The 26,970-nt window shown below is 45.2% G+C and overlaps 1 protein-coding gene across 1 annotated transcript; it reads right to left on the reverse strand.

Moving 5' to 3' along the window:
- Positions 1–6,922: 6,922 nt before the first annotated feature.
- WDR89 (WD repeat domain 89) lies at positions 6,923–26,618 on the reverse strand. The gene is made up of 3 exons (XM_063159767.1): positions 26,467–26,618; positions 24,671–24,767; positions 6,923–10,583 (listed from the first exon to the last, which is right to left on the reverse strand). Exon 3 carries the CDS (start codon positions 10,569–10,571, stop codon positions 9,402–9,404), a length of 1,170 nt encoding a protein of 389 aa, XP_063015837.1. The 5' UTR covers positions 10,572–10,583; positions 24,671–24,767; positions 26,467–26,618; the 3' UTR covers positions 6,923–9,401.
- Between the last annotated feature and the right edge of the window lie 352 nt (positions 26,619–26,970).

Genomic DNA, 26,970 nt, shown 5'->3' on the forward strand with positions numbered 1-26,970 from the left:
CCAGCTTAAATCCTGTCTAAAATCTGGGAAAAATAATCTTTGAGTGACAGAGGACCATTTTCTTCCAGGAGATTAGTACTAGTTTATTATTCCAAGTATATATTTAGACTATTCCACTTAACACAGTTGCTTTAATGTCAACCATGTTAAAACCTTTCTGATAGCTGTAGGCATTCACAAGTGATTCCAAGCTCCAAAAAGTGGAGCAAAGTGCCTCTCAGAGCAGCATCTGAGCAGGGCTGCTCACACCTGATCCCTCTGCACATTCCAACAGGGAACAGGGCAGGGGGGCACAATGCACTTCCCACCCTTCTTTCAATATCCTACATGAAGCCCCACAGCCCAAAATGTCAGGGAGCAGGAGAGTGCTCTTGGAGCACTCAGTAACATTCTTGCAGATTGGGATTAAAATTATTTATTTTTAATAAGCAGCATGTTTCCTGTGTCTTTGATCCCATACTTTGTGGGAAGTAGGGAATAAATACTCAAGGGCTTCCCAGTGCTTGTGTGGGGAGCCAGGGAGGTGGAATTTTCCTGGTCACTGTCAGGTTCACCTTTGTCTAAAGAACAGAAATGGTTTGAGATCAATCAGGAAGAGCAAGGCAGGGAAGAGGAGGTTCTTAGAGATCACAGAACCACAGAACCATTGTGGCTGGAAGAGAGCTCTGAGATCATTGAGTCCAACCATCAGCCCAGCCCTGCCAAGGCCACCACTGAACTTTGTGCCCAGGTGCCACATCAACACCATTTAAATCCCTCCAGGGATGGCGACTCCCCCACTGCCCTGGACAGCCTTTTCTGTGAAGAATTTTTTTCTTTTCCAATCTAACTCTCCCCAGGCCCGGTTTGAGGCCATTTCCTCTTATCCTGTTCCTCGTTCCCTGGGAGCAGAGTCCAATCCCCACCTGCTCCACCCTCCTGTCAGGGCCTGGCAGAGTCCAACAGGTTCTCCAGGTTAAACACCCCCAGCTCCCCCAGCTGCTCCTCATCTGACCTGTTCTCCAGCCCCTTGCCCAGCTCCATTCCCTTCTCCAGACCCACCCCAGCCCCTCTTGCAGTGAGGGGCTGGAACTGGACAGCACAGGGGGACAATCACTGCCCTGACAAAGCCCAGCTGCCCTTGGCCTTCTTGGCTACCTGGGTTCTGCTGCCTCAAGTGTCAGCTCAGTAACACTCTCTTTGTGTAATAGGATGACACCAGATTGCACAGGAAGTTAAAGAATCTGTAAAAAACAAAAATAGGGAAAAGAATGGGAAGACACGAACACAGCAGCTCTTGGTCCTCTAGGAGGAGCAATAAATCCTGCTCCACACGTGCAGGGTTTATTCTCCTGGACCTTGGATTCTGAGCCAGCAGAATGCTGTGGTTTGCAGCCACATGGGCTGTGCAGAGCTCCCTGTGGCCTTTCTCCCCTGAGCTGCTGAGCATGGCCCAGGTGAAGCCCAGGATCCACAGGGAAAGGCTGAGCCGTGGCTGGACTCACCCAGCAGGGTGGAAAACACGTTAAGGACTGGAGGGGGTTTGTGCTTTGCAAACAAAAGGAAGTTCATTTCCTCTATTAGCTCACCATGTGCAAAAACACGCCTGGAGCTCTTGAAACACCTTCACTTATTTCTGCATCTACCAAATTTATTTATAGAGCCATCTGGAAAACACTGGCTCTTCATTTACAAGATACTGTGGAGCTTTTTGGAATTGTTGCACCAACAAAAGTCTCTAAAAACACCCCCACCTACAGAAATTGTCAACTGTAATCAAATCTCAGGAATTTTTTTGTGTGTCTGTGTCTTTAAATTGACCAGGCAGTTAAAACTGCTGTATTAATGTATAAATAGGTAATTCTTTACGTTAATTTTGCCATGCTAGTAAATCTATTAAATGTGTCTAATAATAAATCAGCAAATGGGTCTAATACACACCCCTGTAAGAAACCACAAATACTTCAGCTATGTCTCGTTTAAATGCAGTCCTGGGGCATTCTAACAGTTTAGAAAATAAATGGGAACAAATTTTTCTATGGAATAGAATAAACCTACTGATTTAGAACATCTGAAACAAAAGCAAGGTGAGCCTGGGAGACAGGAGTGTCCAGGCTGGCAGGTGGGGACGGGAGAGGGAAGAGCAGCTCCCACCCCCTGCACATGGCCCAGAGCTCACTCACAACAGCTGAGCTACAGCTCACTCACTGTCTAGGCATCCTGGCAATAAACCACAACAGAAATGTTAAAATAATAACACTATTAAGAATAAATAAGGATTTGGGCTTATTTTAGCCAAAATGTTTTAACAAAGCTCCACTATTCATTCCTTGGCATGTGCTGGGATGCCTGTGTGCTCCTTTTACTACATTCCTGAATTGCCTTCATGCTTTCTTCTGTTTGCAACAGTTAGGACTCCATAAGTTCAACCAAACCATAAGAATTCCAACAATGATTTAATCTACCTGTGGCTTAATACCACACACATCTAAAAAGCTACACAAGATCTTTATTACTGCCAGGTTGATGGGTTGCTATCTCAAGGTATCCTCCTGACCCATACAGCATTATGTGTCTTCATTTATCAAAACAAGATTGTTTTCTAAAATGCTTATTCCTTTCTAATAAACACTAGTCTTTGGTTTTTGGGGTGTGAAGCACAACCACCATTCTAACTGATCCAAGAAACATTTCCCTGTTTATCCTGATCCTTCATGTATCAGTCCTAAACTGAGATAATTCACCCAGTTCATTGCTAGAGTGAAGCCCTGAGCCCTCCTTCTTCAAATGATGAAAATTTTCAAATTTCTGTTTGAAATTTTGAAATGTTATTGTTTGAAAACATTGCACTCTGCATCCTCTAAATGCCTGAGTGAAAAACCTCTAAAGGAACCTTTGAGATCTCCTTGTACCAGTCAGAGTTCCCAAAAGAAAAATGTGTCAGCCTCAGTTTCTTCAAGACATGTCAGTCCACCTTTCTGCCTTCATTTTTCATGTACCTGCCTTTTTGAAATCAATGACAAAAATCAGAACCACTGTGCTTGGTCTGTGGGCATTGCTCTCCAGAAGTCCCAGTAAAAGTTAAGGGAGCCACTTCCAGCTGTTTGGACTGCTATATGTGTATTCAATTTATTTTAATCTGGACTTGAAGTAGTGAGGGCTGGCACACATTGGACTTGCAGGTAAATTCCTTTAAAAATCAAGAATTTCTGTATTAAAAAATCCAGAAAACTGGACTCTCAGTCTCTAAAACTGCTTCAGCTTTTATCTAATATACTGTCCAAATCAGTAATATCAAATATATTACCTGGGATGCAACAGTCCTTCAGCGCCCTACTGTGTGTTTTGAGTTATTAGACCTTCTTTTTTCCCACATTTCTCCAAATGATTATTTTAAATCACCACTGAGAGCTCTCCTGAACTCCTCCCAGCATTTCTCACTGCCAGTTCTGAGTTCCTGCAGCCTGCTCAGGTACCACCTTTATGGGATTGGAGCTCCATCAAATCTTTAGTTAAAGCATAAGAGAGTAAGACTGAAATTGCTATTGAAAATGTAATCTATTCCCTTAAAAATACTGGTGCCAAGATTGCAGGAAAAGTATACAGAATAGTATTTTCTGACATTCCATTTCCAGAAAAGAAGATAACTTTCAAAATACAGATTTCAAAGTATCCAAAGGCATGAGGAGGAAGGCTGGAAGAAACACACGTGTAGAAACCCCAGCAGGACAGAAGAGCCTGCCAGGAAGCTGAGGCCAGGCCTGCAGTGGCAGCACTGCAGGTAACACCTCTCCCCTGTGCCAGGTCACAACTGGTGCAGAAAAAGAAAACAGAAAACAAAAAGTTCTCAAATGTCCTCAGAAATTGTTGATAGGTTATCAGCAAATAACTCTGGTGAGGAAGCAGGGAGCTGTACAATCACCAACTGCAGCAAGTTCAGACTGAATTGTTGCCTTCAGCTGCCATCCCCACAGCAACTCCTGCCCTCCTGTTTTCTCATGGCACTTGGAATCCCCAAATCCATTGGTTCCTGCAGAGCAGGGAGAGCAAGAGTGGCTCAACCAGTGGCTCACAGCTCCTGGAAGTAAAGAACAGCCAGCCCTGGTGAGTGATCACCTCCTGCCTCTCACACGCTTCACTGCCAAATCACACAGACAACCTCACAGACAAACAGGAACTGCCTTTTATGCTTAAAGGGTGTTTATGTCTTGCATAATTTATTTGAGGTCCTATCCTGCTTCCATCAAGGTCAAGAATAAGCTCTTCCATGTGTTTCAAAAGGTAAGAGGGTCCAGCTCCTTATGAAGGAGCTTCCCTGGAGAGATGCCCTGTCAGAGGCTCAGCTGGGGCCAACGTCCTTTTTTCTTCTCTCCCTCTGTTTCCCACTCCCCATTTAGTGTGGCTGGAAGTGCAGAGTCCAGCAGAGCCTGCACAGGGCAGGAGAGTCCCAGAGGAAAGGAACAGGACTCATCTCTTCAGAAAAGCAGCCAACACAACTCCCCACTACCCTGTCCAAAAAGAGACCAAGAAGCCAAAAAACAGTAGACCATTTTGAAGAGGTGAAGAGAAAAAATTCCAAATTAACCATGGCAGATGACCTTTAGGAGATGGGCAAGTATGTCAGTTCTTTCAGGAGTACAAAAGCTTTGCTGATGGACTGACAATACAATTAACTGCATCCATCCTCCTGACAGAAGGGAGCCTCTCCCCAAAACACAAATATTTAAGGGTGAGTGCCAAGGGGATGGGACCAGGGGCAATGGGTAGAAACTGATGCACAGGAAGTTCCATCTAAATATGAGGAAAAACTTGTTTATTGTGAGGGTGGCAGAGCACAGAATGGCTGCCCAGAGAGGCTGTGGAGTCTCTTGGAGATATTCAAGCTTTGCCTGAACACAATCCTGTGCAACCTGCTCTAGTGAACCTGCAAGAGCAGGGGGTTGGACCAGGTGATCTCCAGAGGTCCCTTCCAACCCCAACCAGTCCAGAATCCTGAAAAACACAAGATGCAGCTCCAGGAGTGTGCAGGGGCTGAATCAGCATTCCCTGCTTCACACAACACTGACCCACAGAGCCACAGCAGGAGCCAAGAGAAAGCTGTCATTTGGAACAGGGTAAAGCTTGCACTCATGTCTTTAAAGTATTTTACTGTATCAGCTTCTCTGCTGAGGGATATTTGAATATAGATATGCAGTTTGAATACACAGGACATGTGCCATATACAGTCTGACCACAGAATAGATTATGGCTGGGAATTAGCTAAATAAATTCCACCCAGAAATGAATTCACAACTTTAGATTTGTGAAATAATTTCCACCTCAACTCCAGAGTGTGGGTAAAATCCTACACTCAAGTAATTGATGAAGTTATCCACAGACTGTGGGATGTCATCCTGAACATCTTTTACTTGAAGAACAAAGATGAGCATGCAAGTACTGCACTTTAATTACAGAGACAAGAGAAAGAAACTAAGAGTACATTTCAGGACATGTCAAATGCAAGTAAGTTAATTTTCAGGTGTTTATAGCAGGATAATCTGCTGTTCAGATGTATCATAGAGCAGGTTTACTATAAACTCTGAATAAAAATGGCCACTGTTTTTTGCATTTAAGAAGTCTATCTGGATTTCTGCTTTTCATTTACTGGAACAAACCTGATCCTGCTTCCGGAATGAGAGCTTCCCCTGGGGTTGAAGCATTCACACAGTGCTGATTTCCTAAAGCCACTTGCACAGAGCTTCAGTGACGTAAGGCCTATAAAGGTCACAGCTGGACTCCTGCAAGGCCTTTGACACAGTCCCCTCCTGCACCCTTCTGAATAGAGAGGGATGGGTTTGATGTTGGGCTGTTGGCTGGGTGAGGAATTGGTTGGATGGTCCCATCCAGAGGGTAATGGCCAACAGCTCAACGTCCAGCCAGAGGTCTGAACTGGGACCAGCACTGTTTGATTAACAGCACAGAGAGTGGGACCCAGTGCAGCCTCAGCAAATCAGCAGGTGACACCAAGGCCAGAGGGGCTGCTGACACTCCTGAGGGATGAGATGCCATCCAGAGGAACCTGCACAAGCTCAAGCAGGACCACAGGAATCTCATGAGGCTGAACAAGACCAAGTGCTGGTGCTGCACCTGGGTCAGGGCAGCCCTCGGTATCAATCCAGGCTCAGGATGAAGGGATCAGAGCAGCCCTGCCAAGAAGGACCCAGTGCTCCTGCTGGAGAGGCTGGCAACGTGTGCCTGCAGCTCAGAAAGCCAATCCCACCCTGGGCTGCACCCCCAGCAGTGTGGGCAGCAGGGCCAGGGAGGGCATCCTGTCCCTGTGTCCCTCTGCTGAGAGGCACCAGCAGTGCTGCACCAGCTCTGGGAGCCAGCACAGGAGAGATGGCTCAAAGGAGATGCTCAGAGGGCTGGAGCACCTCTGCTGTCAACAGAGGCAGCCTGGAGAAGGCTCTGACAGACCTTACTGCAGTCATTCAGTACCTGAAGGGGGCCTATGGAAAAGATGGGGACAAAGCAGACCCTGCTGGGATGGGACAAGAGAGAAAAGTTTTGAAATGAGAGGGTAGATTCTGGTTATACACAAAGAAGACATTTTTTATAATGAGGGTGGTAAAACACTGGCACAGGTTGGATGCCCCATCTCTGGAAACATTCAGGTTGGATGGGACTCTGAGCAACCTGGCTGAATTGAAGATGTCCCTTCTCCTTGCAGGTGTTTGGACTAAATAGCCTTTAAAGGTCCCTTCCAAACCAAACCATTCTATGATTCCATGACCAATGCTAAAGCCAACTTGGAGATGTCAAAATTGCCCTAAGAGATTGAATACTATTGGACAAGTTAACCTGATTTTGAGTCTATTATTATTTATGTGATCACACATGGATTCTGCCTGTGCAATACTGTCTGCAGCCTACAGAAGCAAGCAGTGCTAATTACTTGTTCACATGTGGTTTCCATCTATGTTTATTTTGTGGGTATTAACCTGAAATGAAGTCAACACAAAAGAAAAAGAGGAACAACAAAACTGAGTATTTTCAGAGGCAACACAAGCCTCAGTCTCGTGACAGCTGCTGTGCCTTTGCAGAATTTTAAGATACAGACACACATTTTTTCCCTTCTGCTGCTATTTCTGTTATGCACGTAAAAGGGAGAAATCAGCTTCCCAGAGAAAATAATGGCTTCAGCTGTGACTGATACAGAACAAATCAATATCCACCTCATCCAGGAACAAGACAACAGGCACAGGTTGCATACTGCAAACTCTTCAGTCCCAGACTCCCACCTCTGCTGCTTTAATTCAGAGGCAGCTGGCACAGCACACTGGAATTTCACTCAGCAGACACTTGAAAGCAAGTGGGACAAGCACAAGCTCCCTCTCTGTGCATTTCTCTTCGTGCACACAAACCTGTCTGCGAGAAATCAAGCATGAGACAGACCCAACGACTTCACTCCAATGAATGTGTCAAATACCTGGGAGAGAGTGGATAAACATCTAAAAAGCAAGTTATACACTGTACCTGCAATGAAATAAGTCTCAGAATCATCCTTCAGTTCCCCACCCTCAATTTGGCACTGAATCAAGTCAGGCCCATGAGGGGTTTACTGAGAATTCAGAGTCTGAAACTCTTGGTCCACTCACACAACAGGCAAAAAATCTGGGGTAATAGATCTTGAGAGGGCACATGATCCAGGTGCATCATAGCCCTGGCACTCAGTGCCCACCTCATCTCAAAATAGCACAATGTAATCTGGAAAGCAACAGATAAGGATGTTGGGGACAACATGAATTTAACACAAATGACAAAAAAGGTGTAGAGAACTGTGATTTTCAAATTGAAGCTGCACTTTTAAATAACCAGCAGTAACAAACCAAGTGAATCATCTTCCTTATCACCAACAGCCAAACCCAAACCAACAATGGAATCACAGTTGTGGCTAAAGGGTATTAACAGTTTGTGAAAAATCATGTGGAAACTCAATACTTGTGGTTGAAAAGGATTCAGTTCCAGAGATGATTCAGGCGTCTTCAGCACAGCTGTAACCACACACTGGAGTATGTTCTGTACCTCAGAAACTGTTTCTAAACTCCAGGATAACCTTCTAAACCTCATGTTCAGGAGTTGTTCTGAAAGAATTGCCCATCTACTCTCAGGGCAAAAAAAAAAAAAATAAACCCAACCCCTCTTAAATCCTTTGCCAGCTAATCTATAAGAGAGCAATTCTGAAACACTCTGGTGCTGCTGTCAGTTGCAGTGCACATGTGTAACTACAGCCTCAACACCAACACCAGCTGCCTGCTCCTGGGAGGGCTGGAGGTGAGAGTGTGTGCAGAGCCAGGAGCACAGGCTGGAGTCTGCCAGCAAAGCAGAATAAACATGAAGTCTCACCCATTTTACAAGCACAGGGCTGGTTTTGCACCACTCAGTGGGTATTTGGAGGAATAATAAAACAAAGCTCTCCTGGGGAGATGTCCAAGCATAAACCTCTCTGCAGAGAGAAACTTTTCTTAAAGGACCCAGCCAACCTCTGGAAGGTTTTGGTGAAGTCTCCTCACATCAGTCTGTTCCTCCACTCTGAAGGCAGTGCTCATTTTTGGGTTTCAGCATCCCCACTCAGCATGTGATAACAGTTTCTTTCAAACCAGTGTTTGGGATTTTAAGCACCACTGGTGTAATTACAGCCATCAATTTCTCCAACCCACCAAAGATCTCCCCACTCTTCCAGGTGCACTTAGGAGGAGAGAATGAAGCTGCTTGCAAAATTCTTGGGTATTTTCATGCAGGAAATAATGCCAGTTGAACAGTTCTCATACTCATACAAATTAGCTGCTGTTTGGTTGAATACATTCATATCTGCTATGAAAAAGATGGCTCTATCAGCTGCTTCTTTATGAGCTTGTTCTAAACCAGTGATGTGACAGTGCAAAACTACTTATTTTCTGTTTCATCAAGAAGTAATTCCTTCAGGCATTAAGATGTGACATAAAATCTTTTACTAAATTGAGCAATTTCATTAAGTTTTCTGTGAAGAAAGCAGGATACAGCATGGAATACAAAAGCTGTTAAAATGTGCCAGGGGAATAGCATTGGGAAGATAACAAACTTTGCAAGCCATAGGGCTGTATTACACATTTAAAACATTGTCTGAAGCATTAAATAACCACAGAAACAGTTTTATATAATATGATTTAGCATCTGTTGCTCAAGAACTCAGGAGCAAACATTTACTCTTGTCTGATTAATATTAGGAACTTAAAAAAAAATAAAAGGCATTCTTCTGATGACTGAAATACATTCCCAGGGGGAATTTAAGCACCACTGTTTTTTTCCACAGAAAACCTCCAAATAAAACACGGCCAAGTATTGCCTGGAGAGATTAAACACCAGGAAAGCTCTACACAGCAGAGATTCTCACTTCAGGCAATTCACTTTTTCCTGCTTTTGAGGGAGGTGTTGTGAACTCTCACTCTCTTCTGCACGGAAGAAGAGATCTTCAGAGATGCTTTCTTTGTGAGGGACCTTTCCACAGCCCCGGGTTTCCATAGCAACAGCTGAGCATCCTCTCCACCCGTCAGCAGAGACTCCTCCGTGGGGCTCCAGCAGCAGGAGCGCACGGTGGCCGAGTGTCCCCCACGCAGGGTCCCCACCAGGCTCAGGCCCCCGGCGCTGCAGCTGAGCAGGTGGATGTCTCCTGTGGAGGTTCCCCCAAGCAGGAAGAGTTTCCCTGCCTTCTCGTGGTAGAAGCCTCCCACCAGGTAATGCAGGCCCTGGTTTTCAGCGCTCACTGACTCTCTGGCATCCAGGACGTGCAGCAGGGTTATTGGCTCCTCAGTGTCCAGCTGAGCCGTGTCCCACCAGCAGAACCCCTCATCGTGTGTCGTGCAATAGACCTGCTTGTAACCCTCCCCAGCCCAGCCAAGAGAACTCACTGAGGAATCGGAATTGCAAGTGGATATCAAAGCATCATCTTCATTGTCCTTGTTGATGTCAAACACATTGACCAAGCCATCGGTCGAGCCAGACACAACCAAATTGGGTTCCACAGGATGAAAACAGATTTTGGTGATGTCATCATTGTGACTTTCAGAATAGACTCCCAAGGGCTCTTTGGTGGCACTGGCACAGTCTGTAATGCCTCTTGCATCCCAAAACACCAGAAACGTGTCCTTTTCAACCTTCTCCGTTCCGGCACACACGACGAGGTCGCCGCAGCTGACATCAAAGCTGATGAAGGCGTTGGAGGGATAACCACTGAACACCTGCACTGGTTTCTGCGTGGCTGAGCGAACGTCCCAGCACTTCACCGTGCCCTGGCTGCAGGCTGAGAACACCAGGCTGGCAGAGGTGTGTGCAAACCGGACCCCGGCCAGGACCCCGCCGCGGGCGCCGTACTCGCGCAGGAGGCGCAGCGCGGCCCCGTCGTACACCCGGAGGGACTCATTGGAGCAGGACACGGCCACCAGGGGGCTGGCCCCGGGCTGGGCAGCGCTGGAGGTGTGGATGTCCAGCAGGTAGGCGGGCTCCTCGCTGGGCACGCAGCGCCGGGCGATGCGCAGCCCCGCCAGCTGCTGCTCCACCTTCTCCACCGCCGACATCCCCCCGGCAACCTGCAGCAAATAAAAGCCAAGGAGAGCTCTAATTACAACATTCTGCAACAGGGTTAGCTTTAAAAACTCATAAGAGGAAGCATCTTGTGCAGAGGTGATGCACGGAGATAAAATTCAATCATCCCCATGTCCTCCCCACACGACTTCATTCACAGGAGCACAGGACAGGAAAGGGCTCCCTGACTGAAGGAGTTCAGTCTCTCGTGTCTGTAAGCACTACACCGGATAATCCCCTTAACAGATTAGACAGTCTATCTGGGAAAATCACTCAGCTAAATTTGCTTTATTATTTTTATAAAGTAACATGATGTTCTCCACAAGTGGAAACCAAACGAAGTCACCCCCTGTACCTGAGGAGGAGTCAGTTCTGTTGTAGGAAGCACAGCCCACAAACAGCTGCATCACTACAGCTCCAGGAGACTCCTTCAGTGGACTGCTGTGCCCAGGGACGTGCACAGGGCAGGCAGACAGCAAGGCTAAAATGACACAGCACTGCAGCCTGAAATGGCCTGGTGAGGTAATTTCACAAGTATTTAGGTGCCCAATGACGCACAGAAACACCTGCCAGGGTACCAGGGACCACCTGAACAGGCAATGTCACCTGTGGAACTCACTGCAATTAAGCACCTCTGTGTTCTCTGAGCCTCCTGTAAAACCACAGACTTTTTAGTGCAGCTGATAAAAATCTTCCCTTCAGAGGCAATTCCTCTCTGGCACTACTGAACCCTCCTAGAAACCCAAACTATTTCAGCAATGCACACAAATGCAAACTTTACCCAGCAAAACCAAAATTAAACAAAATTCTCTTGGATTCTCTCACAAATTCACTTCTAAAATATGCCCTAAAAAAAGGAAAAACATACTTTTCCTTTCTATAACACAACAGAAAATTCTATTCTGTAATTGCAGTAAAGACTCCATCAATCCAGAGTCAAGAAAAGCACAGCAGCATTTAAATTTTAAAGAGATATTTGCAATAATTTTAGGGATTCACAAACTACAACCATTTTTTAAAGCAAGATGTAGGTATGTTCTTACAGTCATCCACTTCTGTCAAGAACACAGGTTCAATGAGACCACTATTCTGTGTTTAAAAAGAATGCACACCTAAACATTCAGGGAATCACAGCAGGTTTTAAGGGGTCAACACTCCAGTGATTTCTCACTGGAACTGATGTCTCCTTAAGGTCTGGACCAGCAGCCAACCCCAGGTACCATATGCATGAAATGACCCTTTTAAAAAAAATCCAAAGAGAAATGGAATAAAAAAATCAGGCAGACACAGAATGTGAGAAAACATTCTCATGCCTTCCCAGCTGTTCTATCATCAATTTTTCTGCAAATTCTCCAGGCTGGATTTTTAGGGGTGGAATGTGCAAGTTTCCATGTATTACTTGCTTTAGTTGCAACTATTTTAATTGCCCATGAGAGACCAAAAACAAAGGAGAAGTTGCTATGACAAAGCTGCATTCTGCCTTTTTTTTTTCCCCCTTCTTGGCATTGTTTGTGGTTTCAGGGGTTTGCTTTCCCTCCTCTGGTTTGGTGTACACAAATATTCACGACACCATGTGACAAACCAGCAAATTCTTAAAAAACAGCTTAAGCAGGCACACATAAAAACTTAATTCCCAAGTCACAAATAATCTCACTAAGCGATTTGCCTCAGTAATATCCCGACAATGAGGTCCCCAGGTTAATCTTCTACATCAAAGCAACCTTTCAGAGCACATCTACCAGGCATTTTTGCCATAAAATGCAGACATCCTGTGGAAACTCCTTCCCCCTCTGAAGCAAAGAAGTTGAACGTGTTTTCTGGCATTACCCTGTGCACAACCTACCCACAGAACTTGTTCCTTCCTTACTTTTCTGGGTATGTCCTCAAATGAAACAAGCTTTTACTAGAACTATTACATAAAGCCAACTGCTCCTAAATGCTGTTTGCTACGCTGCTTAAACACAAAACTGTTAAACAGCCATGCAAATTAATAATATTAACTGAAGAAATAAAATATTTTTAACATTATTAATTAGGAAAAACTGCTTAATTCAATTTACTGAAGAATTACAATGGCAGGTTCTATTTAAATAGAGTTTCAAACACACATGCTTGAGGGTGGGGAAAGGAGTTTTCGTAAATCAGCTCTCCTGCAGTGCTATGGTTACTAAAAAAATCTGGTTCTCTCTGTGAATTTCTTGTAAGAAAAATATAGTTTTCCAAGCTGACCTGAATTTTAAGCTCTAAATATTCAGACTTAGTCTACTCAAAAGGCCAAGAAAACTCAAACAGACATGTTCCTGACAAATGTCATCCATTTGGAAGGCAAGCTGCAGTTGTTTAAATATTACTGACTATGATAGAGAGTATCTTTCAATAAGCAGTTTCTACAAGGCTCATGTCAGAGCTTTTACTGCTGGGGAAGGTGAGGGAACTCTGCAAATACCCAGAAGTTGTAAAAAGCCAGAGTCTGCAAAAGGAGGTTCATTCAGTTTTAATAATATTTTCTGGGAAATAAAATTAGCTCAACACAACTCCTAAGCTTTTGCCCAGAATGACTTAACTACAGCTATTCTGAAATAGCAGAAAATGATGTGCATGTTTTCAGACAGAAATGCAATTTCTACCATCAGGAAGGTGAAGGTTCAATTCTATTTCCACTGCAACAACTCAGACTTGTGTTCCATGGCAGCCAGGTTTTTGCTAAAAACTCAGTAAAATGTCTGCTTTAGCAAGAAAGTCTTCAGACTATTATGGAATTGTGATTGAAGGTTATATAAACAATTCATGCTCAAACTTCAGGGTGTAGCTGCCAGCCCTTCCTTTTCAGAAGGGGAAGTCTCTGTTGTATTTTGATGGGAAAGTTTAAATGGCAGGAATAGGATCTGTGTTAAATTTATGAGACAAATAGGAAACAATGGTCTTCCAAACACAATAGGAGATAACTAAGCACTGGACTGCAGCCACCTACAGAGCACATGCTCCTCTGCACTGAAGCACTTTCAGTTCCTTAAGCTCAACAACAGAGGTATCTGCTTTCCAAAGAATCCTTTGGCAAAATCAGAGTCTGAAATGTTCTGGACATAGCACAACAGCCAGTTTGATCAGAGAGGAGAACTGCTCATGTCTGTGTGACAAACTGTCTGACACAAAGAGTTGTACCAACAGCTTGCTCTTGGACTACTCCAGTCTCAGAAAAAAATCACAGAGGGCGCTGGCAAAAAGCTCTTCTTTCCCCATGGACCCTCCTCTGCTCAGAATGTGAGTTAATTCATTAAATTCAGGTTTTTCAGTTTCTCCAGCAAAGTCACCCACAGTCTGGACCTACAGTCTCAACACTGACAAAATGCAGGGGATGTCAAGGTGCCAGGACACCCCCACCACCACTGGGATGACACTCCAGCCCCTGGCTGGCCCTGGCCAGTCACTTGTGCTTGACACAGAGGTGCAATCCCATCCTTAGGGATCACCATTCCTTACCTGGAACAGCTGAATCTTTCAGCAGCATCCACACCTGCATCCCCTGAGCCAGGAAAAGCCACCTTTTACAAATTAAACCTGAAACTTCTATGTTATTGTATCCAGATTTGGAACTACACTCAGGTGATCTGTTCCATGAATTAAGTACACAGTTACATGCAACCCCTGCACATCCCCTGGATACCACAACTACCAGAAACAATAAGCTTCTGGAAGGACACTCAAAACTCATTACATCTTGGGAGCTCAGAATAAATACCATTCTCTGAAATAACCTAAAATATTTTGACCTCCAGGGCATCCTACAAGGCTCCTTTAAAAAAGAAATAAACTCAGTGTTTAGAATAGAAGGCACGAAGTTGAAGTGATGCCAAAGAGGCAGAACAGGATTTTCAGATGCCTTTGTTATGTGTTTTTCACTGGTGGAGTGTGGAAACAACCACACAGCAAGACTAGAAGCAAACAGCTGTGCTAAAGGCAGCCCTTTCCAATGGAGGAGAAATAAAAAGAAAGCACCTATCTTCACAAACTAAACTTAACATTGTCCCAGCACTTACTGCTGTGCTGTTTGTGCAGCATTCTAAACTCTGCAGCTTCAGTTCAAGCCAACAGGCTCATCAGTCCTCTTCAATCCAGAACACTTTTCAAAAGATAAACCAGCAAATCATAAGTTATTTCCCTTTTCCTTTGAGTGGTGCACAGAAGATGCTGCCAAGTTCTCCTTTCCAAAAGTGAATGTTAGCTCAAAAATATATAGAAATACAAATTTTCCTTTGAAAAATACAGGGGAAAATGGCACATTCTCAAAGATTTAATCACTAACATAAGAGTAACTTACGAGTAGGAGGGTAGAAACACGTAATAAAAATGAAAGAGACCTGTAGTTCTGGCAATCTTCTCTGCAGAGGTCAAACACCAAAAATAGCAAGGGATCTGAACAGCAGCAGATGAAATCTTGCTCTGCTCTTTCCTACCACAAACAATACAAGCAGATCCTCCCTTTATTTTCCCAATTATTACAAGTTCCAGAGCAAGCTGAGAACAAACCCAGAGCTCTGGGCAGCGGGAGGCAGCTCCTGCATGCACAGCACATGTGGTTTGCATTTGGGAGCAGCAGAGCTGCCAAGGCAGGCAGAACAAACACATCAGGGCTGCATTGCTCCAGTGCAGGGAGAACAAACACAGCACTGCTGCACTGCTCCAGTGCAGGGAGAACAAACACATCAGGGATGCACTGCTCCAGTGCAGGCAGAACAAACACATCAGGGATGCATTTCTCCAGTGCAGGGAGAACAAACACATCAGGGCTGCATTTCTCCAATGCAGGCAGAACAAACACATCAGGGATGCACTGCTCCCGTGCAGGGAGAACAAACACATCAGAGCTGCACTGCTCCAGTGCTGGGAGAGCAAACACATCACTGCTGCATTTCTCCAATGCAGGGAGAGCAAACACATCACTGCTGCACTGCCCCAGTGCAAGCAGAACAAACACATCAGGGATGCACTGCTCCAGTGCAGGGAGAACAAACACAGCACTGCTGCACTGCTCCAGTGCAGGGAGAGCAAACACATCACTGCTGCATTGGAGCAGTGCAGGGAGAACAAACACATCACTGCTGCAGTGCAGGGAGAACAAACACATCAGAGCTGCACTGCCCCAGTGCAGGCAGAACAAACACATCACTGCTGCATTTCTCCAATGCAGGGAGAGCAAACACATCAGAGCTGCATTGCCCCAGTGCAGGCAGAACAAACACATCACTGCTGCACTGCTCCAGTGCAGGCAGAACAAACACATCAGAGCTGCACTGCCCCAGTGCAGGGAGAACAAACATCACTGCTGCATTTCTCCAATGCAGGGAGAGCAAACACATCAGAGCTGCACTGCTCCAGTGCAGGCAGAACAAACACATCAGGGATGCACTGCCCCAGTGCAGGGAGAACAAACACATCACTGCTGCACTGCTCCAGTGCAGGCAGAACAAACACATCACTGCTGCATTTCTCCAATGCAGGACAGAACACATCACTGCTGCACTTCCCCAGTGCAGGGAGTGTAGGGGGATAGAGCATAAGTAAATAAAGGTAATATAGAAAGTAATCTTACCCCCTAAAGAGTTGCAGCTGAGCCAATTATTAGAGACTGGGAGCAGGCCTGATGTTAACAGGCCACAGCTGTAGCCAATAAGCAGAGTGTTGTAAAAGAGGGGATGGGTTGGCTGAGGGGGACTGGGGTCAGTGGCTGCTGTGAGGACAAGGAAGAGGCAGTGCCTGGAGGAGATACCTATGAGAAACATCAAGGAGGTACAAAACTCCAACAATACAGAACCTCAGCAATATAATGACAACAAGGGAGAACACGTCAGGGCTGCACTGCCCCAGTTCAGCAGCCTGCAGAGACCCCTCCTCACTGGCACCACTCCCCAGCAAATGACCTGAGCACAGAGGGGAAGCACAGAACAGCCCTCAGGAACGCTCAGTTTCTCCAGCACACGCTCTCCCATAGCTGGGTTTGTTGTTTCACCCAAGCAGAGGGAGAAGGGGTTTTTCCAGCATGCCCATAAAGCCTGCTCAAGGCAAAGAGCATTTAGTCATCAGGCAGGAAGGGAAAAAAATGCACGAGAGGCTACACTAAAGTGCAGAGACAAGATGTAACTGCCAAGAGAATTATTTCATCCTCTCCAATCAGCTACATCTCGCTTCCAAATGTAAGGCACAGTCAGAAAGAAGCTCCATGTAATTCTTCATTTGCAGTACAGAGAAAATTGTATCAGTAGAATAGAAAGGAGGAAAAAGATAAAACACAAAGTCTATGGGAAGATCAAAAAAAATTAGGTCTAGCAAGCTACTTGCCTTTCATGAAATGAATTTGTGTCCTCCCACCAGGACTGAGCTTTGGGGTACAATCCTGGTTAGCAATGGAGAGAGGAGGTGTAGGTGGGAGAGAGAACCAAGGAAATGGCCTTAAACAGCATTGGCTGGAGGGAAAAAGTAAAAGAGGTAAGAAAGAATAAAGGGAAAAAGGCCCAGGTGCTCAGTGCTTTGGGATTCAATAATTAAAAAAAATATATAAATGGAAACTACAACTGTTCTGAACTCATCTTTTGGGGACAGAAACAAAACCTTTTTTGAATATTATACTGGACATCCATGAAGAGAGAATGCAAAAACAACTTCTGAACTGGATCAAGCATAGCTTTAAATGCATAGATCATAAAAACCATAGAGTGACTATTTTCATCAAAAGAAAACTTTCAGATTGGGGTTTTTTGGTGTAAGATTCTGCATTCAAACTAGAAAGACCTATCCTGATTTTGCAACACTGGAAAATATGGTGGAGATCTAGTGAGATGTAGAACATTTAGGCATGCCTTCAGGTCCAAAGTGCAATGAATTAACATTCAAGCTTGAGTAACTGAAAGCCTATTGACAGAAATACATGAACCAAAGAGAATGTCAGATGACCAATTGAAAAAGTGTAGAATAATCCAATGTACAATTAAAAAACTCAAATAAGGTAGAGAGCACTATACAAAACCATAAAAATGCCAAATTACAAATTTTGGCTTCAAAATTAAGGCAAATTTATTAAAATACGATGCTCAGATTGCTAACCTACTTTCTCTAGAACAATTTAGTGGACCCTGACATAAACACGGGAAACACAGTTTCTAACTACTCTAAGAAAACTGTGTAAAACAATAATGCAAACACATTTGAGAACATCCCTTTTTCAATCTTCTCTTTTCATCCAATTCCATGCCTGTGACACAGACCGACCAACAAAGGAGCCACAAAGGCAGCTGTCCCTGAAATGCCACCGTGCCAGGAGCAGCTGGACACAGCCAGGAGCCTCCTGTGAGGGGGAGCTTTCCTTGCAGTGACCTCCCCAGGCAGAGGATGCGACTGCATCCAGGTGTGGCTGAGGTGGTCATCCAATAAAGGAGTAATAAGAGGATAAGAGATGCTCTATTTTGCTCTCATGGCTATTCTCAGATCAAGCTGCAGCAGAAGCAATCCTATTTCATAAAGGCAGGTCTGAAAGAGTCCCGGGCAAAGGGGGAAATTACAGAAAGAGATACTGCAATTGGGCTATTTGTATCCTAAATACAAATATTATTCTAAATACAATATACTATGTTTTCATCTTCTTTTTTTCTGGCAAAGAATACTGTATTTAAAGACACTCTGAAAGCTCATCTATGCCTAAATTGCACTCCCAGAAGCCTCTGAACAAGTGAACAAATGCTGCATCCTCATGTGGACTCTGGAGAGCAGGGAAGCTGCCCTGGTGCTGGGCCCTGGTTCTTGCACTGAGACAGGGGCGTCAAAGATGAGCCCTGTGCCTGCTCCTGTAATGGAGCCACAGCTGTCCTGGCAATCTGCTGCAGACCTTGAAGAGAATCCAAGTCTCAGCCTTCTGCACTTGTGCTTATCTCATCAGACCACAGCCACCACAGAAAAGTCATTTCCTTTCTCCTGTGAGCACCTCCCACCGAAGGCATCGCGCCGAGATGATTCTCGTAACCACAAACAAGGGAAAGAGGATCCAGGGCTCATCAGCCTCTCAAATAACAGACAGCCACAGCTGCTGGCACTCAGACATGGAGCTACAATGGTCACCTGCATGCAGCATTCAGTTTTGACCCCTTCACACTTCAGCACAGCAGCCCAGAGGAGGTTCATGCTCACAAACAGAATTTTCCTTTGTGAAGGGGTCCAACAGCTCTGCTGTGTGACTGGGCACTAGAGCTGGGCACTGAGGTGGTCATTTCAAACCAGACAGAAATAAAGGATTTATCTAAGTGGGTTTGAACAGGAGCCTGGCCTAGAAACACTTCCCAGCCCTGAGTGGGACAGCTTGCTGAGCAATTCCCAGCCAGGGCCAACATTCACTCCTCACCCTCCCAGTCAGTGAAACAAGAACAGTGCTTGCCCAATTCACAATCCTTGTGCACACAAACATCAGTGAGTACAGCCAGCAGCACACTGTCACACAAGAAGCCTTGTTCTGAGTGTCCACTCTGCAAAATACAATGCAAAAGTCACTGTGACACCGTGGTGCACCTGCAAATTCCACACTCACAAAGTGCTCTGATGCCCTTTCTAGTTTGGGATTACAAGAAAGGACTCCAAGAGAGATGATTTTCAGGGCCATTTTAAGCTGAACAAAACACCACATGAACAGGCAACACCAATGATCCACCCTACAGAGAAAGGTGAAAGGAAAAAATTACTTACACAGCTGCATGAATAATTTAGTGACTCTGAAACAACACCATTTATTTCCTTCAATTTAGACACTGTCATTTACTACCAGCATCCTCATACAGAAGAAACCTGGAAATAAGTAAGAAGCCTTCCCAAAGATTAATAAAACTTGCTGAAATTCTTCCAAATAATTTATTTCTACACCACAGGAAGCCTGGGAAATTTCAGCCTGAATTTAGCAGCAACCATAATAAAAGGATATAAAGAAACTGCTGTAATTGGAAAAAGAGCTTCTACTACCACACACTGGTGCCAAAATACCTACAATGACATAAAGTCAATGTTTTATTTACTGGAATACTTCAGAAATTCTTTCACAACAGCAATTTACCTTAAGTACACTTCATTATCAGAGCTCATTCTTCAAAACACAAACTATTATGTTTTCAGGACTCTTTTCTTAACAACCCAAGCTTAAATCAGTCACAGCTGAACAGGTGAGAAGATTCCCCTTCAATGCAGATGTAGGGGAATACAAGACAAACAACATTTGTGTGCTTGGTAATTCTCAGCCCCACTCTAATATTGTCGCAGGCATCTTTTATGGAAAATCCTTTCCTTAGGATTTTTCCTCCTGAGAAGCTGAAAGGCCTCAGGAACAAAATGTAAACATTGATTATCTGCTGCTGTGGGATGCAACAGGTGCATCTGGGATTGGTCTCATGTGGTTGTTTCTAATTAATGGCCAATCACAGCTGGCTCAGACAGAGAGCCGAGCCACAAACCTTTGTTATCATTCTTTGCTATTCTTTTCTTAGCCAGCCTTCTGATGAAATCCTGTCTTCTATTCTTTTAGTATAGTTTTAATGTAATATATATAATAAAATAATAAATCAAGCCTTCTGAAACATGGAGTCAGATCCTCATCTCTTCCCTCATCTAAGGACCCTGTGAACCCTGTCACATAATATCACTGCCCAAGCAATTCTCTGCAGTTCCAGATGTGTTGCACAGGCACAAACATCTGCCAAGCCCAAGCAGGGAAAATTACTTCTCCTCATTTTCCTCATCTTCTTCCCCAGAACTTGCAGATCACTAAAGTGTCTTTGCCAGTAACATCCCACAATATCAATTTTTTTTTTTTATATTTAGCTACTCCAGAACATCCCCACGTCAAGGTAATTTGTCAGACCCTCTCCAGTTTCAAAGCAACAAGAGAAACCTGAGATCCCTGTGTGCCCGTGGCAGTTCACAGACTATCAGTTTCCAAAACATGCTCTTTGTGCACAGTCTGACAGCTGGAGGCTCTGCTGAATCTTTATCATGCCCTAAGCTCAATTTTCAATGCTTTGCAGCAGACAAAAGGGAAAGATGTCATCTAAGTGACAACAGGAAGATGGAAGAGGCTGAAATAAGGGGTTTCAGAGCTATGTTGCCTTCATCCTGATCAGGAGAATTTACTTTTGAATCTCCACAAAAGATGCTAAGGCATAGAGGATGTGGACACTGAGGCCATGCAAGGCACTTTCTTCAGCTCTTTGTTTTCAGGAGCCTTTAGACAGGGAACCATACATGGAACTCCAGCAGCAGCTTCACCAATGCCATAAAAGATTTTTTTTAACAATCAGCTTTTACTTTTCATGACACTCAAATGGACAGTGATCTTCCATACTCCACTGGAAGTTCACATTCAACTGTTTTTTCACTCTTGAGGTGATTTAGGACTCAGTCACAAGAAATAAAATCAAGAAAGGGAAGGACAAAGGAGAAAGTGTGCAGGTATTGATACTCCACATTTTCTGATCGAGAGATCTGCTGTATGCAGCAGCACAGACAATCCCGGCTGGCAAAACCAGAACTCCAAGTTTTTGTTAGGACCCACAAACCCCGAAGACCTAGGTGGGGAATTCACTTTTCTGAGATCCACAAACACCTTCCCAACATCTTAAGCAGCCTGCTGCCCCAAAACAATGCAGGGATAAAAAGCAAAGCCAAGAGCCTTTTGCATTTTAATAACCCTGCTCTCAAGCCATGTTTGTTCTCAATGCTGAAGTAAAGCCACATTTCACAGGGTCATAGCAGACTCCCAGCAGTGCCCTTTGCTGAGGGCAGAGAAGGAAGGGTGAGATGCTGCAGGTAATGGAATGTTTATTCCACAAGAAGTAGCTGGATGCTTTGCCTTGTGTAGCTTGGCAAAGACAGAGACTGAAGGGGATACAATTACTATCTACAAATACATCAAAGGAATTAATGCTGGGGAGGGAGGGAAGGGAGCTACTCAAGAACAATACTGGCACAAGAGTTTAAAAGTATAAACTGACCATAAATAAAATATGGAGCAGAAATCATAAAGTTTATCTTACAAAATACTTCCCAGCTATTAACAGTGGGTGCAAAAACTTTAACTGCCTCCATCTGCTTTTATAACCCCGCCAGGCTGGCACCCAGCACTGTCCTTGCACAGCAAAGAACCCAAATAGGAAGGCAGACTGAGAAACAAGCAACTCTGAGATAAGCTGGCTCATGATTCCCTTCTGGAAGACACCACAGTGCCAGGCAGACAACAGCAAGACACATTATTTGCTCAGCCCATAGTTTCCAAAGCAGCATTAGGAATTTAGTAAGAAAGCATGTGTGTGCACAGAGGTTCCAGGTTAAGGTGGCCTCCTCTGCACGCTGCTGGAGCTGCGGGACAGCAGCCCAAGGAGCTGAGCAAACAGCCACACCTAAAGCCCAGGTTTGGGGGGAAAAGCCCAAAAATCGGGGACAGAGCCCTGGGGCTGTCATTCCGCTCTCGGCCACCGGGTGTCGCCAGTGACCGCCCCAGAGCGGGAGCGCGATTTCCCGACACAATAATAATTAACCGGGAGTTAATAAAGCACCGGGATTTTTCTTCTTCCTTTTAAAAGTCTCCGTTCCTCAAATCAGACCATTAATCAAAAATCACAGCCTTCGCTTAGAACTGCCTAGCACGAAAAATGGAAGGGAAAAAAACCCAACCAAATTCAACTATGCCACAACTTTTCTTTGTGAACCATCAGAGGTTAAAAATATACAAGTTCTTTAATAAAGTCTCATTTGGATTTGCATCATTCAGACTTCATACCAGATGCAGCTCGTATGTCCATGCAAGGCACACATAAACACAGAAAATGACTGACCTGTGTGCATTTGTATTTGCTTTTAGCCTCCAGCAAATGCTGAGTCCAAACACCCATCACTCACATTTCCTATGGAAGAGGGATCAACAAACCAAACCCAGCAACTACAACACCCTTCCTCTCTCACCCTCAACCTCATTCCACTCTCCACAAACATTCCTGAAGCAGGACTGTTCAATGCACGTGCAAAGTAATAGTTGCCCAAGATATTAAACCACTAGAATTAACTTTTCTTTAAATCTGTTTTTCTCCCTTTCAAAGCTGAGTCATGTATTTCCTTATATATCCTGCCAGACACTGAATAAACTAAAATCAAATCCTCTTACCTCAAAAAACTCCTTCATGAACTGCATAAAAACTGAAGTCAGAATTGTTAGTAAGAGCTGTATGTTTCTAAACAAGAAATTTTGCTTTCACAGCTGCTTGTCCCTTCTGATTGCACAAAGGAGTAATAACACTTAATTCCAGCTCTCCCACTCATTCCCATAGCAACAAAGATACACAAATTATTATTATGAAAAGATCCTCAAATTACTGAAAAGTGAACAATACCTGAAGCTTCCTATTCCAGGTGCTGCCAGCACACAACTCCAGTTTGCCAATTTTAACTAAATGCTGGGCTGTCTTCTCACCAATTTAACTGCTCACCAATGTACAGCACTTTTGTATCTTATTTTTAATGAGAAGCTGAGCAAGGTTTTGCCTTGAAATAAGAGGCAGGGGAAAAAAGAAAGATCTCAGTATGGTGAGAGTATGAGCTGAGATGGTGAGCTGCAGAGAGGTGCAAGTGGAAAGTTGTTAATCAGTTAAAAATATAAAAAAAATTAAGTATTTGCTGAAGAAATAAAGCAATTGCAAGAAAGGTTAAAAACAATACAGCAAAACAATAATTTTACTTTATTTTTGTAAATAAGAGAGGAAAATGCACCAGCAAGAATTTATGTAACTCTTGTGTTTAACTCCTCTGTTGAAGGAAAGGGGACAGTAGCAGGGACATGAGAAGGGGAAGAGCTGAGGGAGAAGTGGGTGGTGGGTCAGGGTGGAGGTCCCTGAGGAGGGCAAAGGCATGTTTGTCTGAGGTTCAATTTCCTAACCCCACAAGGGATTGGGCAATGTGCTCTTTTCCTGCTTTTCTTACATCCCCCATTGCCCATTTTGCACCTGAACTGCTCCAGAGTGCAAAACCACACTCCAAACCTTGCCAAGACCCTGATTCACAATTCTCAATGCTTCTTTTTAATGTCTGGTGTGAAAGCCACTAATGGGCTTGTCCTCAACAGGAGAAGCTGAGCCCCATAAAAACCTCCTTTTCATTCAAATAAACCCAACTCTTAGATTGTCTGCAGAGGCAGCTTGGTATGAACACAGATCAACACAGCTGAGCAGCATGGTAGTGCTGATTTCCTTCTGTTTTGCCCTTTTTCTTTTTTTTTTTTTTTTTTTTTTTTTTCCCCAGAAAAGCTTGGAAACATTATTTTTTTATACTTCCAGTAAAAAGCACAACAAAGCTGGAGAATGCTGCCAGCAGGCAACAACCATCTGGTCTCTCAGGAGAGCTCCCACACAGCCAGGTACAGCCCAGACCCCAGGGCTGCCCTGCAAAAATGATGCAGTGAAAGAAAAGAACATTCCAAAAAAATTCATCCTGAAAGGTTGAGAGAATGGGGATTGTTCAGCCTGGAAAAGAGAAGGCTCTGGGGTGATGTGATTGCAGCCTTCCAGTACCTGAAGGGAGCCTGCAAGAAAGATGGAGAGAGACTGGAGTGACAGGACAAGGGGGAATGGATTTGAACTGACAGAGGACAGGAAGAATTTCTTCCCTGTGAGGGTGGTGATGCCCTGGCACAGAGCAGCTGTGGCTGCCCCATCCCTGGGAATGTTTAAGGCCAGGCTGGATGGGACTTGGAGCAACCTGGTGGAAGGTGTCCTGCCCATGGCAGGGGGTTGGAATGAGGTGATTTAAGGTCCCTTTCAATCCAAACCATTCTATGATTCTATGCTCTTTAAAAAAAAAAATATTTTAAGCCACTTGACATCATCAATCCATGCGCAGAAGAACTCTTATGTGGAAAAAAATTAATATATTTATTTCCACAAGGGCTGGGACTGCTACACCTGTTTGTGTTTTCCTCCAAATGTGTTTTGTCTTGAAACAAACAAAAACCAACATGCAAACTTTAAACCAGCACCACATAAAATCAGCACCTAGAAACCATGGGATTCACACAAACACAAACCTGTTTAATTATTCTGCTGACAGGGACAGGTATCTTCAGGAGCTGCTCTGCACACACACTTCACTGAATCTGATTATTCTCTCAAACAGGAAACCCACTGAAAATATGAGGAAATAAAAGGCATTAACATAACTTAGTTCTGAGAACAAAGTTCTTACAGACCTAAAAATCAGCATACTAAGAAATGAGCTTGTGTTTCTGCATTCTTTCAAATATGTAACACATATCTAGGAAAAATTAATCTAGAACTATAGGATTATGACCAATATGAGCCAGTAACAAAACACAGAATTGACAATTCCACTCCCTATATCTTGTAGGAAAAGTTAATTCTGCAACACAGCATACTGAAGGATATCTGTTGATTATATAAAATAAAAGTTTAGGATATGGATATCACAGCTTTGGCAGTAATTTCTGTAACTACTTTTATATTCAAAACCATAGAAAAGTTTGTTTTCCTTTTTTCCCCAAAGAAGTAAAACTACCAACCAAAAAACCCAAACAGCAACTTCCATTTCTTCTTCTGACCTTTTCCAGATTTGTCTGGGTGTGGGGTTTGTTTTTTTTTTTTGTTGTTTCAGACTGTCACTGTCATTAATAAAGATTCCCATCTGCACCAAACCGGGGGGAGGTCAGCTGGTGCTTACAGCACAACTTCCTAGTCCGTGTATTTCATTAAATCACAAATCATTAAGGCTGAAAAAGATATTTATGATCCAGTCCAGACATTAACCCAGCACCGCCAATGCCACCACCAAACCGTGTCCCCAGGCACCGCATCCACGGAGTTTGGGACACTTCCAGGGGACGGTGATTCCACCACTGCCCTGGGCAGCCTTATCCCTGCTGGCGTTCCTTACGGGATCCTTATCCCTGTCCCTGCCGGTGTTCCCTACCGGGATCCTTGTCCCTGTCCCTGCCGGTGTTCCCTACCGGGATCCTTATCCCTGTCCCTGCCTGTGTTCCTTATCCCGGTCCCTATCCCTGTCCCTGCCGGTGTTCCCTACCGGATCGTTATCCCCGTCCTGGCCGGTGTTTTTCGACCGGATCCTTATCCCTGTCTTTGCTGGTGTTCCTGATCCCGATCCTTATCTCTGTCCCTGCCAGTGTTCCTTACCGGATCCTTATCCCTGTTCCTGTCCCCGCCGGTGTTCCCTATCCCGGTCCTTACCCCTCTCCCTGCCGGTGTTCCTCACCCGGATCCTTATTGCGGCCGCTCCATGGGATCCCTGTCCCTGCCGATGTTCCTTACTGGGATCCTTATCCCTGTCCCTGCCGGTGTTCCTTGTCCCGGTCCCTGCCGGTTTTTCTTATCCCGGCTGTGTCCTGGTCCCTATCCTACCGGTGTTCCTTACCGGATCCTTATCCCTGTCCCTGCCGGTGTTCCTTATCCCGGATCCTTATCCCTGTCCCTGCCGGTGTTCCTTATCCCGGATCCTTATCCCTGTCCCTTCCAGTGTTCCTTACCGGATCCTTATCCCGGCCGCTCCATGGGATCCCTGTCCCTGCCAGTGCTCCTCATCCCGATCCTTATCCCTGTCACTGCCGGTGTTCCTTACCGGGATCCTTATCCCTGCTCCCTGCCGGTGTTCCTTACCGGGATCCTTATCCCTGCTCCCTGCCGGTGCTGCATATCCCGATCCTTATCCCTGTTCCTGCCGGTGCTCCTTACCCGAATCTTTATCCCGGTCCCTGCCGGTGTTCCTTATCGCAGCCATGTCCCGGTCTCTGTCCCTAACGGTGTTCCTCACCCGGACCCTTATCCCGGCCGTGTCCCGGTCGGTGTTCCTTACCGGATCTTATCCCGGCCGCTCCATGGAATCCTTGGCCCTGCCAGTGTTCCTTATCCCGGTCCTTATCCCTGTCCCTGCCGGTGTTCCTCACCCGGATCCTTATCCCGGGTCCCGGTCCCGGTCCCTCAGAGCCGCCCCAGCCGCCGCGTGCGCGCCGCGCGGCCCCCGCCAGCCCCGCCCCCGCCGCCCATTGGCTGCAGCGGCCGCCATCTTCCGTCCGTGGAGGCGGGGAAGGAAACGACGCACAGGAAGGGGATTGGTGTAAAGGCGGAGGGGCGGGGCCATCCGGCAATCGGCGCTGTCTGATTGGCTGGCGCAGGGAAGCCCCGCCCCGAGGGCGGGTCGCGGCTGCGCTCGGCCGTGGCGGGGTTGGAGGAAACGGGAATGGCTGCGGGTGACACACGGAGTGCGCCCTCCGGGACAGCAGGAACACGGAGCATTATTTCCTAGGAGAGACCCAAACGCGAAAAAGGACAAGAAGGTTAATTAGATTTTCCCAGATCC

Source organism: Melospiza melodia, chromosome 6 (genome assembly GCF_035770615.1).
Source record: "Melospiza melodia melodia isolate bMelMel2 chromosome 6, bMelMel2.pri, whole genome shotgun sequence".
In the NCBI taxonomy this organism is placed as follows: Eukaryota; Metazoa; Chordata; class Aves; order Passeriformes; family Passerellidae; genus Melospiza; species Melospiza melodia.

Bases quoted from the DNA above. Each gene is read 5' to 3' on its own strand.
- WDR89 (XM_063159767.1), bottom strand. From the start codon at position 10,571: ATGTCGGCGGTGGAGAAGGTGGAGCAGCAGCTGGCGGGGCTGCGCATC.